Below are 21798 nucleotides of genomic sequence, written 5' to 3'. Positions count from 1 at the left end.
ATTGGCCTGCCAACTCTCCTGACCTGAACCCCATAGAGAATCTGTGGGATATTGTGAAGAGAAAGTTGAGAGACGCAAGACCCAACACTCTGGATGAGCTTAAGGCCGCTATCGAAGCATCCTGGGCCTCCATAACACCTCAGCAGTGCCACAGGCTGATTGCCTCCATGCCACGCCACATTGAAGCAGTCATTTCTGCAAAAGGATTCCCGACCAAGTATTGAGTGCATAACTGAACATAATTATTTGAAGGTTGACTTTTTTTTGTATTAAAAACACTTTCCTTTTATTGGTCGGATGAAATTTGCTAATTTTTTGAGATAGGAATTTGGGGTTTTCATGAGCTGTATGCCAAAATCATCAATATTAAAACAATAAAAGGCTTGAACTACTTCAGTTGTGTTGTAATGAATCTAAAATATATGAAAGTCTAATGTTTATCAGTACATTACAGAAAATAATGAACTTTATCACAATATGCAATTTTTTTGAGAAGGACCTGTATTACACATACTGCATACAGATGCAATTGCATCACATTGTATCACTCTGTATTACAGTCTGTATTACAGTTTTTATCTCTTTCATTTTTCATAAATCCCTAAAAAAAGAAAACCAATCAAACCAAAACAAGATATTGCAAGCAAAACTACATAGCTATTTTGTCAACCAATAATAAATATATGTTACTATATTTTATAAATGACTAGTGGTTTCAGAATCAATCAGGAAATATATTATACATTGATAAAAATGGCTATAATTCTATTTAGCTGTAATAATTTTGGTGAACCAAATATTTTAGTGTTAACACAAGAATTAGTTTTCAGTTTACAAGAAATAAACATTAAAATATCATATAATGAACAAAAAACATCTGTATACCTACGGTAATGTGAAGTTAGATAATCCATTAAAACACACTGGATGAAGTGACTGAACAAATAGCTTCCTTTTAGCTGGTGAACAGTTCTTTAAATGCACAAGCCTGAGCATTCCTTAAACAGGAATCAAACTGAGAATGCAAGACTAAGACCTCTCTGACCAGCTGCTGACAAGCCAGAAGACAGCAGGCCTGACCCAGTATGCCTACACTTTGTGCCACCCTCTAGCATTTCTGAGGCTTTGCCAGATGTAGCAGTTTTTCTCTCTGTGTGTGTGTGTGTGTGTGTGTGGGTGTGTAAAGGTAAAGATTTTGCAGGAAATGAATGGCAAATTAAAAAATACACGGAGAACTAAATAACTATATTTATTTTATAATATTTGATTTATATTGCTTTTCATGTGAACAGATAGGTTTGGTGCTGTGCAACCTACACCTTATTAAAATAAAACAATTGTTCACCAGGAGTATTAAAGTCTATACAATTATACATCGCTGTGTATAAATATAGCAATAATGGGAATTCAATTAAGTGTCTGAAATTAATATTTACAAGCTGCAGTTTTGTAGTCAACAAAAGAAAACTTTATAGTAATTACATTTTTTGCAAGTAGTGAAATGGTTCCATACCTGGCTTGCTGGGCTGGTTTGACTTTGGTATAAGGAGAATTTGGTCTTGGCTGGGTCCTCTGATGTTGGACTGAGAGGCTTAGGATCTGACATTGACCGCTGAACACTCTTTATGGGCCTCGGAATAGTCTGATGCCTTTGTGGTGACTCTGCAGTGAAGGCTTTTTGTTGGGGAGTCACATGTGCCTTGTTAAGCTTCTCACTAGAAGTAAAGGTAGTCTCCAACATACGATGGGGAGACAACGGAGACACTGGAGAGTACAGCACTTGTGGAGATTTGGGAGGATGACGGGAAGGAGATTCATTTTGCTGCTGAGCTTTCTGGTATACAATATCTAATGGGTCTGGCTTTCTCCTTTCAAACTTGGTTGGCGTGGCACCAACTAATTGCAGACTAGTGGAATAGGGACTAACAGTAGTGGGAACACTAAGCTGAGGAGCAACAACTCCTTGGGATTGTGCCTCTGGATCAGTTTGACAGGCTAAACTCTCTCCTTTATGGGTTCTTTCTGGAGCAGATATGTAGTGAAGAAGTTCAACCTTTGATGTTTCAGCCATGGTAATGTGGATGGCTGGAGAGATTCTACCCAACTGGTCTGACTCAGTCTGACATGAGGAGTCATTGGTGGTCTGAATGGCAATGCTAGATTTAGATGCATCACTCTTAGTCTCTGCAGTTGGTTCAGAGTGCTTGGAGTATCTTGAACGTCTGCGGCGTATTGGCTGACTGTCCCACTCACCCTGGTCTTCTTCATCTGTCTGAACGCTGCAGTCAGCTATACGTCTAGTTCTACGACGACGAGACATGAGTTTATCTTCTGTGTCTTCATCATCAGTTTGGACACTGCAATCTGCAATTCTCTTGCATGACTCATCCTCTGAACCATTCCTCAAACGAGGCATAGAGTTTTCTTTCTTCATAATCCGACTATCTCCCTGATCTTCACTATTTTTAAGCGACATCTCTGAAGAAGAGCTAGGCAAAGGCCTAGTGGACACCACAGCCTGGACCACCTGCCCATCAGCACATGGCAAGATCTGCACACTCTGGCCCTCTTGTGGAATAATTCTACCACTCTGATCATAGATAATTGAGATGGTTTGTGGTGTCGTTCCACCAGCCATTACACCTTGAATAGCTCCTTGAGCTGTTGTAGCTGCTGCTACAGCAGCCGCCGAAGCAGCTGCTGCCTCTGCTGCTGCAGCAGCTGCTGCTGCTTCAATGGCTGCTGCTTTCTGCCTCTTTTGGTCTTCAAGCTGCTGCTGGAGTTGCTGTTGTAGGGACTGAATGTGGTCTAGCTGCATCCTTTGCTGCGCCAACTGCTCTCTTTGCATCACAAGCTGGGTTTCCCTTTCAGCTTGTTGCTGCTGAATAACCTGCTGCTTGATGGTCTGTAGCTCTTGTATCTCCCGCTGCATGAGCAGATGTTCTTTCTCTCTGTGCCTCTGGAGTTCCATGCGGTCCCTCTCCAACTCCTCTTGTAAACGTAGCTGACGCAATTTCTCTAACTCAACACGTTCTCGCTCTAGCTGCAAAATCTGCTCCTGTTGTAGTCTCAATCTTTCCTCTTCTTTTTCCCTCTCAATATTAGCAGATGTGGTTATTGTGGTACTGGCAGATGCATCTGGAAAAACTCTAGTAATTGCCTGCGACTGTTTTTGTGGCACTGTCAATTTTTGAGTTTGTGTCTGTGGCTGGCTTTGAGTTTGAGTTTGTTCCTGACCTTTGACCAATGACTGTGGTTGAGTTTGGGGCTGTATTGGGAGTTGTGTTGTAGTACCTTCTACTGAAATATGAGACAAAGGAGCCTGTTCATTTCCAACTGATTGAACCGGCACTGCACTAGTATGAGCTGGTTGTATACCTTGCAGACCCAAATTTGAAATAGGTTGACCAGTTTTAGGTGATGCAGTTGTTGACATACTGCCAGGTGCTGTAGGCTTTCCCAGGTAAACTGGAGCTTCATGGGATGTACTAGAAGGTGGCGCACTTCCTGATGAAGTATCTGGAGCTGTTACTGAAAATCGATTTGGAGGAGGATATCTGTAAGGTCCTTGGGCATTAAGCGGCATTCTTGGGGTGACTTGAGGTAACCTGGTAAGGCTACCCAGAGGTACAGCTGTTACACTGGCTGAAGGGTAAGATCCGTATACTCCTCTTAACATGGGATTGAGAACAGGGGCAGGCTGGGTGGTGATTGGCAGGGTGGAGGCTATTGGGGTGTTGATAGTAGAATATATCATGCCATCAGCTGTCCTTACAGCAGGGGGATACAAAGACCTTAGGCTAGCTTGTCTAGCATTGATTAAATTTGTAAGTGTCTGACCATGTACTGTTGGTCTGCCATCAGGACCATACAAGAGATTGGCTCTAATAGATGCTAGGCCTTGTTGAAGGTTAAGTCTTTCTGCAGGGCCTGCTCTCCCAGCACCATACTGCAGAAGCTCAGGATTACTGCTATAGCGGCTACCAAACTGCTCCATGGAGTTAAGAGCAGCACACATTCTGCTAATCTCTCTGGCTGTAGTGGCACTATACTGTGCAAGATTGGATTCTTGAAAACCACCAAGATCACGTGAAAGATAACTATACTCTGCATTTATATTGGACATTGAGCCATATCTTCGCAAAGGTAATGGTGGAGCCGAATCACCTCCTTGATGGCGTAGATCTGTGTAAGACCCATATTGGGCACCCATTCCAAGATATCCTGGCCCATAGGCCTGCTTCATGGTGCTTAAATCCACTGCTAGGTCCCCAGGGTCAGTCCTCTGATAATATTGGACACTTGAATCTGCTAAATTGTTATCTGACATTGATGGTGGAAGTCGTCCTGGAGGAGGCAAGGTAAAAGATCTGCGTTCATCTGCAGATGCTTGTATGTTTATTGTTTGGTAGCCGTCTTTTCCAGGTTGGCTTTGTTGCCCAGGAGCTTGGGATGGCTCTGCAGAAGGATCTGATGGTGCTGTTTTACCTCTCTGAGCAAAAGGGCCTGAGCAACTGCTTGTAAATGGCAAATTGTAGACAACATCACAGCAAGCTAACTGATTCTCTGGTTTAATCTGTCCAGTGAGATCTAGAACTTGTACTGCTGGTGGAGGCGGCTCCTCTCTTTTAACAAGCTGTGACATTGTACCTCCTTGAGTGCTATTCTCATCCAACTGCACCATCATTACCTGGGGCATTCCTGTGGATAGATTCATTATAGCAGGCTTATTCTTTAGTTCCAAAGCCACCCCACCATATATGTCATGACCAAGTGTAGGGGTGGTAGACCCAGAGCATGATAATGGTGGTGGAGGTAGCGGAGAAATCTTGGGAATAGAGCTAACTGCTGTTTGGGTCCCTCCACCAGTGTTCTGGCTTACCACCAAGTCCTTCTTCAACAATATTGGCTGCACTTGATTAGCTAAGTTGTACCGGGCAAAAGATGCATTTTGTTGATGCTGCTGGAGCTGTTGCTCAAGGAGCTCTTGTTGCTGCTGAAGCTTCTGTTGCTGCTTCTGAAGCTGCTGCTGTTGAATGCCTAAATTTTCCAGACAAGCATCAATTTTTGGAATGGATGGATCTGTGGTAATTGGCCTGGTCTGGGTCAGACAGACTGCAGATCCAACTCCTTGGCCAAAGTCAACTCTATTTTGTAAAGGATCTCCGTAAACAACTGGTTGTTTTGGCTGTGATATGAACATGGATGCTGCCACAGTCACACTTACAGTTGTTGGAGTAGTTGTTGACACCTGAGGTTGTGACTGTGCATTTAGATTCATAATAAGAGGTTGTACAGCAGTATGACGGCTTGGTGGTGTTTCTGCATCAAGTGAGTATCGACGTGTATCAGAAGCTACAGATGTTAAGTCCATACCCTGGTCTGTCATGATAATTGGGGTAGGCTTCATTGGTGCTCTAAGATCCATTATATTACTACCTGGGCCAACTGTGCCTTGCTCTACAACTCTTGAGGTACCAGGTACTGTGGAGATTCTACACAAGGATATGTTTCCCACTGGAAGAGATCCACTACTTTGGGAACCAGCAGTGATGGCAGTGCTCACAGTCACGCTAACTCTTTCTGATATCTGTGTCCTTTGCAAACTATGTTGAGGTGATGGGTGAGCTGGATATTTCTGTGGTGATGTGGGTGACTTTGTTGTTGCATGTTGAGTCTGATAAATTGTCTGTTGGCTGTCTTTTGTTGGTGAGGATAAAGGTGAGGTGGATGAATTCACTGTCACTGGTTTGGTTTGACTGCTAGTTCCTGATCCCAATGTAATCACCATAACAGGGGAATCTTGGGAGGACTGCTGTCTTGAAAGACGTGGTGCCCCAGTTCTATGAGGGATCTGAGAGGTCTGAGTAGGTGCCACTGTAGAAGTTGTACAAGGTCCAGGGGCACGTGTTGGACTTTGTGTGGGAGAAGTGGATGGGGATGTGGAAGGACTTGAGCCTTTAAGATATGAGAACATCTTTGATGTTAAGGAGGATGCTCCAGGATCCGGCACTTGACCCTGTACTTTCCCCTGAACACCAGGTCTTCCTTGAGGCTGTGTGGGAGCAGGCTGCCTAACTTGAGACTGTGGGGAGCCAGTTACATGGCTTCCTTTGGAGGTTTGGTTGCTCATTCTAACTTGACTTTGTTGTGTAGCATGCACTCTTTGTGTCCCTCTTCCTGATGGATCATTTCCAGAGAATGAAACTGGAGCTGAGATCTGGGTAGGACTTGTACCTGGACTCAAAGAAGTTGTTCCAGAATCTAAATGATGTTTCTTGTCTGTTTGAAGGACTCTTTCCTGGTTTTGTTGTCCTTGTCTTCCTGGAGCTCGTTGCTGCTGCGTTTGCATCATCTCTGCTTTTCGCATCATTTCCTCATAAACCTCTTCAGCACTTTTTAATGATTTCTCTGCCGCAGATGGAGAGACAGCAGAAGTTTTCTCTGTTGGAGAGTACAAAGACATAAATGTAGGTAGATTATATTCACTGCCAGACTTGTACAGCTTTGAACCCATTTCAAATCCTTCAGCTTCTGAATCCATGGAGGGAGAGTATTCTGAGCAGGATGATCTATGTAGTTCTTCCATTTCAGCAGCTTGTCTGAGTTCCTCTGTTGGTGATGCATCTTCAATGGGTGAAAGGTTACTAGGAGGTGTCTTTGACCTCTCTCTGCGTCTCTGTGCCCTCAGTTCCTCTTTGTCCCTTTTAGTTTTTCTTGCTGTACTGCGAATCCTTTGCTGCTCTAAATCTCTCATCTTCTCCTGCTCTTTCAGAAGTTCCTCTTCTTCTCGCAACTCGTCTTCTTCTGAGGAGTCCTCAATGGTGGGCAGTAGTGGACCATGGGATCGATGCCTTGCTTTTCTTTGCTGCTTTGCTTCCTCAAGCCTTTGTCGTCTGCTAGGACTGCTATCACTATCATCTTCCATTGATGACACAGAGGTTGGAGAAGTTCCAGAGGTATAACTCGGTGTGGTTGCAGGGAGGGTTGATGAGTATTCTCCCCTTGACCTTTCTTCAGGTGACCCAGTAAGGCTTTCCATCTCAAGCTCAGGCTCCCTGAGGTCATGATCTGTGCTGAGTTCCATGTCACGATTATAGCTATTTGTATTATTCAGTTCAATAGTTTTAAATCGTCTCAGACCACCTTGAGAGGCCATCATGTCATCTGCTTCACCCGATTTGTAGCTATCAGTGCTTTTAGTGTCTTCTTCAAAACTGCTAGATTGCTGCGTCAGTCGACGTCTATCTTTTCCTAGATCTCCGCTGTGCTTATGGCTCCTTTTTGTCTTCACTTGACCCTCAACATCTGCTGTGTCTTCCTCATCTGCACTCATTTCCAGAATCTGTCTCCTCATGAACTCCTCATCAGTCAGGTTTTTCTGTGACTTCTTCTGTCGGGGTGGTAATGGAGAAAGGCCACTTTCACTACTGTCTTCCACATAATCATGTCGTAATTTACAACTGAGATCATCCGATGCTTCCTCGTCAGATTCATATTCCTGATCTTGTGTTATAGACAGAGATCGAGGTCTCTGCTGTTCTGCTGTGTCTCTTCCATCACAATGCTGTCCTTGGTCAGTGGCTGTATGTGACTCCAACAGAGGTCGCATTGAACTTTCCAGTTTTTTTAGTTCAGATGGACTGGGGGGGCTGCGTTGGTCAGAGATCCCCCTCTCACTGAGCTTCATAGAGTCCTCTTGGATCAAGCCAGTAATCTCACTCTGGGAGCTGGATATACCATCAGAGGAGTAGCCTGTATCACTCAGGCTCTGTGTGCTAGACTTGTTGGAATCCTGTAAATGCAGAGGACACTGCATTAGGTCATAGGTCATATGATGATTTAAATTATACTGAAAGATTTACAAAGTCAACTAACATATAACACATTGAAAGTTCATTAAGCACAATATACAAAACATGCAAATGGCATGCATTAGACAAGCATGCAAAACCTGGAGGGGATGAGGTCAAAAGTGAATCTAAATCCTGAAAATTGTAGTAAATGTAAAAGTATGCTATAAATAATACTAATTAATGATGTAAATAAACATGACATGCATATGTTAACACATGATAACTCCGGAAATACTTATAGTATATGTCCCATTAAATGGTTACATGAGGCTATTTGTAACTTCATTTCTTTGTAATGGATAAGACAAAGTTTACAAATGATGTTGACTCATCACTGTGCTCTGGTAACCATCAGGCACTGTAAATAGTGATTAGCCACTGAGACTGTTAATTTTTAAAGTGGTTTTGAGTACAGATGACATTGCTTATATTATTTAACACATAACATTCCCATCATCGAATGCTGAAGTGATCTGTTATGAAGGACAAAGACAGTGGTGACATGGACACGGAGGGCCACTCACGTCATCATGTTTAGATTTCTGCATGCCACTACTTTTCTTCTCATCTTTTTTAACCGATGTTCCTTTTTTAGACGTTGGTTTGATGTCCCCCTCTTTTTCTGTTTTGGACATAGCTTGTTTCTTGTTAATGCCTTGATGTTGTTTTTCTGTCTCAGCCTTAGTTGAAGGAAATTGTTGAGAGGGGCCCCTGGATTGTGGCGCCCCTTGCTTTACCGGAGAAATAGGACCACTTACTTGGGCACCAGGTGGCTTTTGCTGCTGAGGGCCAGTAGGTCTCAGTGCAGCTTGCTGACTGGGCCCTCGCTGCTGTTGTTGATTGGCTGGGCCTGGTAGTCGGGGAGATCCATCGGATGATGGCACAGGAGGAGGAATATCCCCTAAGCTCCCTGACATTGCTCTCTGGGTCTGGCATGTCAAACACAGCCATTCTTTCTTCTGAAAATGAAAGGAAAACATGTAATAAGTACAAGTAAACAATTGAGATATAAAGGGGAAAACTGTAGACAAGGTTAAAGTGTCAATAGTCAGATTACATGTGATTTATCACATCGCTTGCCCTCACTTGCATTCTCTTGCACTCTCTCTGCCTTTATAACACTACTATTGTAATTCAAAAGGGATTTGGTCAATCCGAGCAAGCAAGCATAATTGGTCCTGGCCAAGACTGTGACCCTTTCTCAAAGGCCTTGCTGACTCTCTTCAAAGCCACTGTGTTTAACACACACAATTATTTAGCCTCTGTTAAGTCCAGTAAGACACACAAGCTCAGAACCACACTCTTAAAAATAAAAGTGCTTTAAAAGGTTCTTCACAGCGATGCCATAGAAGAACCATTTTTGGTTTCACAAAGAACCATTCAGTCGAAGGTTCTTTAAAGAACCATCTCTTTCTTACCTTTTTATAATCTGAAGAACTTTCACCACAAATAACCTTTTATGAAATAGAACGGTTCTTCAGATGTTAAAGGTTCCTTATGGAACCATTTAGACAAAAAAGGTTCTTCAATGGCATCGTGAAGCACCTTTATTTTTAAGAGTGCATCCACAGCAAAAAGCTCCTGTGTATTCAAAATCACAAAGCATTTAATTCAACGCTTTAGGAGTGTGAGACTATAAACGCATGATCATTAAGAAATCATTTTGCTTTTGAATTTGGATCAAGAGCTCACAAAACATTGGATGAATCACATATCTGCTTTTATTTTCTAGAACAAAATACATGTGGCATATACTTTTACATACTTCCACCTCCCACACCCAGTTACACTTACACACAAATACACAAACACACACGTTTGTTTTTGTGAAAAGTGGGGACATCCCATAGGCGGAATGGTTTTTATACTGTACAAACTGTGTGTGCTATTGTCCTACACCAACCCTACACCTAAACCTACCCCTTACATTTCTATTTCAGATTTTCAATACACTCCATTCTGTGTAATTTATAAATGTTTTGAAAAGTGGGGACATAGGGTAATGTCCTGAAAAGTCACCTTCTCCTTATAATACCTATGTTATACCCTTGTCATTATACAAATTTATGTCCTCATTTGTCACAAAAACCCGCGCGCACACACATACTCACTGACAGTCACACAAATCATGTTGGCTGTTATGTATGTTTTGTTGACCTTGGTTATTTTGTATTTGATTTGTCACCTGTAAATAGTATATCTGTTTGCATAATAAAAAATAATAATAAAAAAAATATACAAATACATGTGTCACGGTGCACACAGCAGGGAGGAACAAGGAAACGCAGACGAGGATGTAACTCAAAATATTAAGCTTTAATGAAGACAGGGCAGGAAAAGGCAAGGCAGACATCAAACACCGGGGAGTAACGAGTAGACCACACAAAATAACACTGAACAGACAGAACTATAAATACACAGGATAATTAACTCAAACACACCTGGAACAGAATAAACTACTAATGACATCAAACGAGGACAGGAAACAAACCAAATATGGCCATGGAAACACAGGGAGCACGTGGAAACACAAGACACACAACAGAGGTCTGACAACATGTGGCAAACACTTGCTGTGCAGTACATAATCTATAATGGCTATATAAAACAACAAAATACCAAAAAACATCTAGGACAGATGACTTCATAGCGAGTGATAAACAAAAAAGATTATAGACACTATAGATAGTATTATCTCATAAAACCATTTAAACCAAATTGCATTGCTAGATGAAATATAAAAAAAACATTTACAGCAATGAGCCAGTAATTCCTTCTGCATCATCATAGATTTCTCAATAAGTTTAATGAGTCTCATGAGTACAGCAAATAAAAAATAATAGTTCTCCTAGTACTAAATATAAAAAAGATAATTTTCAATTTGCTGTGCCCCTCTTTTCTTGATTTTCCTGTCAGACTTCTCTACTTTCACAATGCCTTTTGGAATTATTTGCTGGGATTTCTTTCTATTCAGTGATTGAGGTTTGGTGACTCAGGCTGATGATCTCTGGTGCACAAAGCATGCACAAACCTGCATCAGAAATTGCTCACTTATGTAAACTGGGCCAAAATAGAAGTCATCATCCAAAGGAGTGTTGGGTGGTTTCTAAGGCACTGCTAAGCAGTTGCTAATGTTTCTAGTTTTCAAAAAAACGCCACCACCATTTTCTATAATATTTTGGTCCCTACATATGACTGGGATGCATAAGTGGAAATCTATAGGATTTTATGCTGAAGCAAATTATGCCATTAAAATCTCCAAAGCCAAGCTGTCGAGTATAGAAAAAATATCTTTGTGGTAAGTAAACAGCTCTGCTTTTAACAAAATTCAGACAAAATGTATGTGCACAGCTTTGCTTGACTGCTAGAGCGGGTCAGGATGAAATCTGGGGAGAGGCTGAGAAAAGGAAAGGTTCTGCCATGCGAGACAGATGCCTTTTCGTTTTGATTCTGCGTCCCTCCCAGTGCTCCACACTGAAGCTAAATATAAACAGGTGCAGCATTCACTCAATGCTTGTGCAAAGCCCATAAAATGCTCTGCCATCTGTGCCTTTCTGCTTTTTATATGCTGTGTTGAAGTGGAATGGACGTTGTGTGAGTGTAGTAATTTCTGAGGTGTGCTTTTAACATAATGAACAAAGCAGAGGTAATGCAGTGTGTGCTTATGAAGAAAGCCCAAGAAAAACCGTAACTAATTTCAAAGCAAGTGATGTGTGAAAGCTGTGACTCATTTGGACTGGCCGAATTTACATGAATGGTTGATTTCTAAAAAAATCTGAATGTATGACACCTTTGGCTTTAGAGGTTAATTAATAATGGTTCGATAAATGAGAAAGGCCTCTGAAATAGAATAAAATAAAATAAAAGAATAATGTTAATAATGTAGTATTTTGTGTGTACATGTGAGTTTCGGAAAGCATGGAAACCACAGATGCAATGTCAGCTCTTACTGGACATAAGACAATCAGACAATTCTGGTTTGATGTGCAATTCAAAGTCAAATCTCAGGTTTTAGCATTCAAGTCTCAGGTAATGATGGAAAAGACTCAAGTTACAAGGCCAAGACAAGTCAAAGCCTCAATTCAGGCCTTTTAGCCTTAATAATAACTTCAATGTATATGATCTGTGTTAATCATGCAGATTTTTTAATTAATCACTTATTAATCAAGAAAAAACACATTTAAACAATTTAACTATCAAAAAGTTTTTTTTTCCTAGGCTTGATTGTGTTTATGGGGTGTGTTCATCCTTTCTTTTTTAAAAAACACATTATTTTTCACATAATTTACCTTTATTCCACACCGCTCTTTTCCTTCTCTGATAAACGCCCCGATTATTTCCTGGTTTTAATAAGCCCCTCCCTCAGAAATACGCAATGGGCTGAGATTGGTTAGCTGGTCCAGTGTGTTGTGATTGGCTAAACCGCCTCTAGTGGGCGTCTGAACGTCCTGCCCCTCCGTTTGTATTGTAAACAATGGTGTCGTCTATATTGCTTATCAATGTGAGCCCGATTGAGACATAGAGAATTTTAGTGAAGCGGATCGCTCAGAACCTGTGTAAGCATGGCTCTTAATGGTATGTTTGTTTGTTGTTGGTTCATACTTTTAGATACGCTGTTATTTGTAAGTGCTACTGCTTCTGTTAGCTTTTAATACACGGTTTTATCCTGATTGAAGCTTTAATACAGCACAGCAAACGCACGTGTGTCCATTAGGGCTGCACAATTAATAAAATTTCTAATCGCGATTACGATTATGGATGCCACGATTACATAATCGTTCAAAGCCGCGATTACAAAAATAAAGAAACAATAAAAAATGCCCACTTGCATTATTTTGTGTGCAGCGCAGGGTTTAACAAACTCAGACATAAAAGACATTTAGTCTAATATTCGTTGTCACTCTGTTGTGCATGATAGATATGTTAAACGCCAAACGTGTCAAAAGCGGAACAAAATAGCGGTACTCGTTTGAACTGCGCACCACACTGACCTTTCATCCGCTCGCCTCAAAAGAAAACAGCACAGCACGAGCTAAGAGCGTATGCGTTTATTACAGTGACCAGTCACGATCACGCACTAAACAACGCTGTGAAATACAGTAAGAAGCACTTGAGTTCAGCGCAGAGTTCTCCAGTACAAATCACGTATCTTTAATTTAAACTACTTTAAAGCCAAATAAATCGGAGCTCATATTCTCATCAACACTGATGCAGAAAGCAGCAGAAACAGTGTATCAACGATCCAGTTAGAAGATGTTTCAATCCACGAATCACCCACATTTACCACGTTTTACTGTAGTAACACTAACGGTAACAATGGTATGGTGGCAGAAAAGTAGGATATTCATATTGATTATTATTATATTATGAATATACTAAATATTTTAAAGGAGTAATGGAATATAATTACATTATTTTGTTAATTATTCTATCAGTTGATGTGGATTTGTAATTTACTGAATGTCTTAACTGTTTTTCAATGCAAACACCATAGAAACCATAAAGTTAGGCTACTTATTTTACCATGGTAATGAGGTGCTGTATTTTTGGTTATGTATAAAAGATGAGGCTGTTACAGTTTTCACAATGGTACTGTCAAATGTACATCTGCATCCCAACTCAAGCTCCTGCTACTCTGAACTCAAGCTCCTGTTCTAATGTGTATTTCTAAGAGACAAAACTTGTAATATTACATGTTCAGTGCGACCAAATCAGGTTATGGTGCCACTGCTCTCGAATGTTAGTCTGGAGCCCTGATAATATAAATTGACATATATGAATAGATTTTTACGTGCACCCCTAGTTTTCTCTTCCTCTGCAGCATGGCCTCACTCCCTTTGTTGCATGTTCCCGGGAGTGGGGTTTATCTGGTTCGTGACGTAACGGACCCGGGAAGTAACTCGTTGTAGTCCCTACGAGCCGTTTTTGTAGGCATTAAATTAAAAGACGATAATTCCATTTTAATAATAATTCCAATTGCATTGAACTTTCAGCGCTGCAACTTTGCAGATATTGTTTATGCTCAAACAGCAACATTACACACTAACTAATTTTAAAAAAGTGAAATCGCAATCAACCACCCCTTTAAACTTTATACCAAAGCACTACCCAAGTATTTAGAAAATACCTGGATTAATGGGATCCAAGGCCAGGACAGCTGCTCTAAAATAATATTCAAGATTGATTGCTAACTACACTACTGTGAACAAAAATAAATGTTTGCTAACATTATTTAGTTAATCCACAGGACCTGAATTAGCTAATTGCATATCCATGTCACTGTCTGTTTCTCTGTGATTTATGCTCCTAGTTCACAGTGTCTTTCGATGTTGCCATCAAGCAGGTGCAGACTTGACTGTTTTGCTTGCTGGGATAAACTTTGCATTCAGTAGATTTCAAATGTTACATAAACCACTTTCCTAATAAATCGCTGCATGCATCTGAAAATCTCAAAAGTTTAAGTCTGAAAAAATTTGCCAGATCAAATCAAAATCGTCTACATGACTGCTGTAATGTCTGTTTTGGGTTTTGTTTCATGTTCATGTCTTTTATTTTGGAGTTTAGTCATGGTCCCTGTTTAGTCATGTGATTCCCTTGCCCTCTTGTTATCCTGGGCTGCGTTCAGCCCCGACAAAACAGTGCAAAATGTTTATTTAACGAAACGGTGATGGGTTGAACACCCTGTTCTGGTGACGCAAGAGTTGCAACTATGGCAGCTGAGAAAGCCATTCTTTGTGTTTTTTTTTGAAGAATCTTCGGAGCCTGATGAATTCGGTATAAATACAAGTTTAATACTGCAAAATACGCTCGATGTTACAGTCACTGCCCTTGCCGTCCAGAAAGAGAACATCCCAATCGAGTGAAGAGTTTTGTGGAAACTGTGGTTCCTAATTTTCGTGATCCAACATTTGCCTCGCATTTCCGGATGAAAAGACAAACATTTCAGGTAATAATCCACTTCTTACCTCCGAGACTGTATTATGATCTATATGACCTTATTATTGTTATTGTGAGTATTAGGCTTATCATTATTGCTGATCACTGTTGTTGTGATATTGTAATATTTACAATAATATAATCAGAGGAGCATAGAAAAGTTTATGAAAGTGTTGCTCCACAATACAAAATATATAAATATGTATAGCATTTTTATGTTACATTAATCAGTGTCTAGCACACCTTCCTAAGGAAAGTATATGGACCAGAAGACATTGCAATTACTACATGATATTTAGACAGACATAAAGAAGTTCCAGATCTATACTTGTGCTCTTATTAATTCAGTTATTTTGCCTTTAATGTAAATAAACATGTGCAAACATTAAATAAATAAACATGTGCTCTTGAGAATTTATTTTGATGTTAATGTCATGAATCTGGTCTATGAACTTCCGTTAACTCACCACCAGAGGTCACTTGCTCACCACATTGACTCTTGCACCACACTAACTGTTGCACGCCACTTCAGACTACAATTCCCATCATCCATTGCACTAACGACACACAGCTGATTGCACTGATCACACACCCTACATAAACCATGGACTTCCTCTTCCTCTCTACCGAGTATTGTACAGCGTATATCATTCTCCTAGCGATAGCTACTCTACGGAGCCCACTTAGTTGTCATAGTCTTGTCTTGCGTGTTTTGATTCTTGCCCGTGTTTCCTCGATTTATCCTTTGCCTTGCCGTTCGGACTCCGTTTGCACCTCTCTTGGACTATTACTCGTGTACCTGGATTGTCTCTCTGCCTTGCCTGTTGGATATTGTTCACCGATTGTCGACCCACGCTCTCCCTAGGATTACTCTTTGTCTTGCCTGTGATGTTTCTGTTTGCCATTGTATAAACATTGCTTGTTTTGTGGCCTCGCCTTTGAATAAAGCCTTGCAAATGGATCCGCACGTCTCGCGTCTTGTTTGACCCATTACAGTTAATTACATTTACTTACAAATTCAACATCATGTTGATATGCTATGTTACTATAAAACTCTCATGACAAACATAATATCTTCAATTGTTGCGTATACCAAGTTGCAGCGGACACATTTGTAAACGACTTCACTTGGAACCATCGTGCGAGCTGTCTCTTTAATACCATGTGGTTTATATTGCTGCTAATTGGGCTGACATTTGACACACCCACCAAACAAAAGAAAACATATCTCAAACCCCATTGCACACTGCTTCCAGGAAACATGACGTTCAACCCGGACACCGTAGCAAAACGTTGGGCACCGGTCTGAGCTTAAACGTGCCCCTGTTATGGGTTCTTTGGTTCTTGAGTTATGTTCTCATTGGTTGTCTTAGTCATGTGTCCTGTTTCTCATTGGTTGGTTCTTGTCATGTAACCTGTATTGTTTGGTATATATAGCTCTCAAGTAGCCAATAGGTGTGTTCGACTTGAAGTTGCACTGTGCAGAATGATCAGTGTATGACATCAAAGTACTGCGAGAGCGATTCGAAAGCATAAGGATCCATCTGCTCTCTTATTGCTCTCGCGGTACTTTGATGTCATACACTGATCATTCAGCGGAGCGCCGCTTCAAGTCAAACACACCTTTTGTCTCTTGTAGTGTATTGATGTTGTAACCTGCTGTCGGTGAGTCTAGTTTGTTTATGCCAAGTCAAGTCTGTTCATGCCAAGTCAAGTCTGTTGGAGTCAAGTCAAGTTTTTTTTGTTGTGTTTGGTCTTTGTTGTAAATAAAAGCTGCACTTGGGTTCATCACTACGCTCGCCTCAGTGGACTAATGTTACAAATGCTTTATATTGCACCACAACGGCTTGAGTCTGCCAGTGCTACAGAATCAAAGCTACATGTCATCTCAAAATAGTAATGCGGCATTTTTATGGCATTTGTAAATAAATCATTTTAATACAGGAAAGTGAAGCTCTGCTAGAAGTGAAACCACAATGGACACTTCCAGTGTAGACGGCTTCACTGACTATAAAGGGATCGTCTTGAATTTTACACACCTCTCATGTTTAGTAGACACGATATACATCTCTCAGACTGAAAGTCTTCTCCCCTATAAAAATTATCTTCATGTAAATGCAAATGATCACTGTTAATGATTAGCATATAGATTAGTTTGTTTTCTAAAGCATCCTCCCTCCTGTTACAAAAACATGCCAAGTACTGGTCCCTATTCACAAACCATTACATGCAGCTCAGCAAATAAAAAGACAGAGGTAGAAAAATGAAAATGCGAGAGATCAGAGTGTTAGCAGATCAGTTTATAGTCATTTAAACTCAATAGTGAAGGGCAGAGAGGTGTACAGCTCTTAAAATATTTACTTTAAGAGATAGTGGGTGTAAGGCCTTAGCCTTTGTAGCGCTTTACATAAAACTCTGCAACTCAATGCTCAATGGGAAAAACACAGGCCACTTAATCAATCTCTTTGAGATTGAGGGGACAGAAAGTGAGAGAAAGAAGTATGAATGTTTGTATGTTTTATGTGAGCAAGCAGAATTTATCACAGTTAGGCAGGTTTATTAGAATTGATTATACAGATTATGAAGCAAGAAACGCATTGAAGGTTTCACTAAAAATATTAACAGCACCCAAATGACAAAAAAACTCCACACATGGTGTTTCTTGTCACTCTTTCATATCGACACCCAAGGAAAACTCACTTTTGCTCTACCAGGCTGCTTGCTGCAAGCTTGCCAGAACTGATGCATTTTTACATACCCAGTAAGTGTAGTCTGCACAACTGACTGAAAAGAGTTGCATTTGTCTTGCCATGTGAAATTGATTCTATTTGTTTATAGCCTACCTTGTTTTTCCATTTTCCACGACTACATGTAATGCCAAATCAATGTTTTTGTAGCCACTGATCTGAGAATAACTGCATTTAGGAGAAATTTAGATAAAATATATTTGCATTTATTCATTCAGTAGACACTTATCCAAAGCAACTTTATAAATAAGGATACGACATTCATCTTAATATCAATAATGAGAGTGCTAACAATACTGCAAATAGTTTTTGCAATTTTTTTTTCAAATAAATATAATGTAAAACATTTCAATAGAGAATTGTTAAGTGTTCTAAATGCAACTCGCAACTAGTAATGCATCAGTAAATGTTGTCATCTTGTTAAGGGACTGCTTGTTAAGTCAGACTACTACAGTTATTGCAGGACGGCTGGTGGCTCAAAGTTGATACGTTCAAACCCCAGAAGGGATGATTTATGACCTATAACCACTGTGCCCTTGCTCTGAAAAAAAAAATGAAAAAAAAGAGGAATGGTCTGAAAAAAAACACACAAGTCACTTAGGATAAGAAGTGTGTGCTAAATATAGAATAATAATCAAAGTGTTCCTTTTTTGGAACAGAAAGACATAAATTACATTTACATATAAATTCAAGTTAGAGACTGTGATATTCAAATTTTGAAGTTTGACATTAAAATATTACAATCACAGAGGTTTAACTTTCATATCTGAGCATAAATGCAGCAATTCGTACATTTATTCAAGACAAATAAAGCCATCTACAGTCCAACCAATTAAATTAGCTCATCTCTGTGAATACAAGATTTACATAAAACAATCTCTTACATAATCTCATGATGGCTGCAATGCTTTCTATATCAGAAATACAGACAGTGATTATGTCCAGAATCCTCGAAATTATGCAAAGGTTCCAGAGTCTTTGATATAGTATCAGAGATATCTTGAGTACAGTACATTCAAATACGATTACTTTTTTTCCCCCCATTTGATTAGACAGCTATGAAACATGCCAAACTGTTTAAAGTAATTACAATAAATCTGTATTAAACTAGTGGTCACTACTACTGCTCATATGCATTTTGAACAAACTCTTACCCCCAAGTTTTACACTTAAGTAACTCATCCCACACTGTTTGTGAGAGGTGTGCTATTATTTATCAATTTGACTTACGGTTTTTGCCTGGTAATAAAAATCTGGAGAGATGTGAGCCATATCTACAGATTACAGACTTCGAGGGCCTGTAGGAAACCACCTAACAACCACCCAGAACACCCTAGCAACTGCATAGCAATGCCCCAGCGATCAGTAAGATTTTAAGTAAGAAATTAGTACTCAGCATTAGTATTCAGCAAGGATGAATTAAATTGATCAATGACAAGACATTTATGATGCTATAAATAAATGCTGTTCTTTAGAATTTTCTGTTCATTAAAGAATTCTGAAAAACGTATTATGCTTTTCTGATAAATATTAAGCAGCACAACTGTTGATAATAATGAGAAATGTTTCTTGAGCAGCAAATCAGCATATTAGAATGATTATGTGAATCTGAAGACTGAAGTAATGATGCAGAAAATTCAGCTTTTCATCACAGGAATAAATTATATTTTAAAATATATTAAAATAGAAAACAGGCCTATTTTAAATAGTAATGATATTTCACAATATTGCTGTTTTGACTGTATTTTTTATCAAATAAATTCAGCCTTGGTGAGCAGAAGAGTTTTCTTTCAGAAACATTAAAAACCTAACCCCAAACTTTTGAATGATTATGTATATAAAATAAAATGAAGTTGAACATGTAGTTTGCGTTAAAAAACAAAAAGTCTATTCTTTTTAAATACGTATAATATGAATTTTGATGATATGAGTTAATCAGAACTCATCTCTGGAACGTAGAACTGCACGTTCATTAAAAGAACAATCAGAGACACCTCTCCACAGGTTACAGGAAAGAAAAGGGTTAGCTGGATTGATCCACACAGCGAGTTGTGCTGACTCACCCTCTGACCAGACACCTGCAGATCAGCATGAGCTGTGGTTACATGACAGAGTTAGTGTGTTTGCATGGACATTCATGGGAACAATGGTGGTACATAATGATGGTACCATGTGACATGTTACATCTCTGACCGTGTCTTACCATGTGAATATTATGCTATGACAGTGATCTCGAAGATCATTTTGATGCCTGTCAGTGTATATGCATTGGTATTAATTATTTTGGTATTAATATAAACTAAATATATATATAAAAACAGCTATATATATACACAAACAGCAATTTAATATTTATATATAAAGTATTAATAGGCTAAAATAAGAATACTTTAAAAAATGTTAGTGAAAAAAGGGAATCTAATTCTATATTTGTATTGTAGCATAAAACCATCTTCAATCCAGGTGATTATTCTAATATATTACAGAAGGAAATCCAACCTCTGCTGAGCTGTTCCCTTATTTCCCCTGAGGAGGGCACCAGAGAGAGCACAAACCACAGCACATTTAATCACCTCCACATTGGGGCACAGGTGCAACCACATGCTCATACTCACCGTCCACACACTCGCTCCGCTCTGCCAGAATTCCCATTCGCCTATTGACATAAACAGCCACATGTGTATGCTTGCCACTCATGTCTCGGCAGGACGCTTCCATCCCTGCTGACAGCCCACTGAGCACAGGTACTCACGCTGAGACAGGAAATGTCAGTGCTCATTAACAGCCAAGACACACCCACTCACCATCCCTACATGTCACATACCTGACCCTGACCGCTGGACTCCCATCATCCTATGCACTGGATCCATGACCGCCTATGCATTTAAACTATATTTTTCTTTATCAATCAGCTCTGACATTTGAATACGCATTTAAGGTAATGCAGTCTTATGTGACAACTCTCTCAGGCTTTCCCCGGGCCTGAAACTAACACTTCGTTACTCCTGCCAACAGCATAAATATGATTTTATTTTATTTATTTTTTACCATCCATGAAGTTGTATGTGCATTATTTCATCAAAAACAGAACATTACAAACTGAACTGTAAAAATATTGAACGGTACATTATGTCATTATAATAATGCATTTTATATAATGATAATAATTATTAGACAGATAGAAATATCAACATAAATTATTATATAGATAGAATGACAACAATCAACAAAAACAGACAGATGGACTGATAGATCACGAAAAATGATAGATAGATTAGATAATTAGACAATAGGACAGAGCTACAGTATATAAAACTGGCTTTCTCAGAAACTCTCGCAACTGATTTATGAATGTTTCTCACATGCATGTGCATTCATCTGTCATGCTCTGCTTTATGATTATATGTGCACATACATGTGCATGTGTGTGTGTCAGGATGGTTTTGCAGGGCAAGTCAAGAGATATGTGGGTTAATCCTGTGGGACTCCTTCAATGGGCCACGTGGGACTGCACACACACACACACCAACATAGATCCTCCGGGCCTGCTGCCCTGGGTCTGAGCCTGCACCGGATTACCGAGAGTAGGAAATGAAAGATCATCCAGCATAAAGGCACTCAAAGAGCCCCCATTTCAAAGTCCATCAGAGAAAAGAAAAGGGGGAGAGAGAGAAAAATATGGAGAGAAAGAGAACGCCATCTGCGTGTGTATTCGCATCCACCTGAGCGTAAGCACTGCAACGCATATGTTACAGTAATTTGCTGCTGTACCGCCTCACTATCCATTAATAGCAGTGGGATTCATTCACTGCAGCATAAACCTGTGAGAACTGAATTCTTTGCTTGTTGCATGTGGAGAGTCTCAACTGAAGCTCCTGCAGCACCTGAGGCTAAGAATAGGTGATTCATGTGGGTAATTGATTTTGCTGTATATTAGCCTTAGAGAAGCAGTGATATTACACAACGCAAAATAATAGAAAGGAGGAACTTCTGAGAGAGCAGTCAGTTAAGACATGAAGAGATTGTGTCTGCTTTAGTTATTCTCCCAATTACATATCTAATATAATAAATATTTGATTTTACATTAAAGGAATAGTTCACAGAAAAATGAAACATTTCTCAATTTACTCACTAATATCAACTTCACTTTCTCCTGCGAAGCCCAAAAAATTATGTTAGAGAGAATGACTGGCTCAATCGTCGTTCACTATCATTGTGTGGGGGAAAAAATGCAATAAAAATGAATGGTGACTGAGGCT

General features: G+C 39.8%; 1 protein-coding gene across 1 annotated transcript in view; it reads right to left on the bottom strand.

The window, feature by feature from the left end:
• bsnb (bassoon (presynaptic cytomatrix protein) b) overlaps positions 1 to 21798 on the bottom strand; it is a gene marked incomplete at its 5' end in the record, with an annotated part of 97843 nt that overhangs the window by 14324 nt on the left and 61721 nt on the right. Inside the window, 2 exons of the mRNA XM_079392999.1 lie at positions 1514 to 7795; positions 8381 to 8815. Of these exons, the coding sequence (XP_079249125.1) occupies positions 1514 to 7795; positions 8381 to 8815 (6717 nt within the window). The remainder of the gene's footprint in view (positions 1 to 1513; positions 7796 to 8380; positions 8816 to 21798) is intronic.

This window comes from Barbus barbus (genome assembly GCF_936440315.1).
Source record: "Barbus barbus genome assembly, chromosome: 35".
Taxonomy (NCBI): domain Eukaryota; kingdom Metazoa; phylum Chordata; class Actinopteri; order Cypriniformes; family Cyprinidae; genus Barbus; species Barbus barbus.
This window is presented reverse-complemented; position numbering and strand designations above follow the sequence as displayed.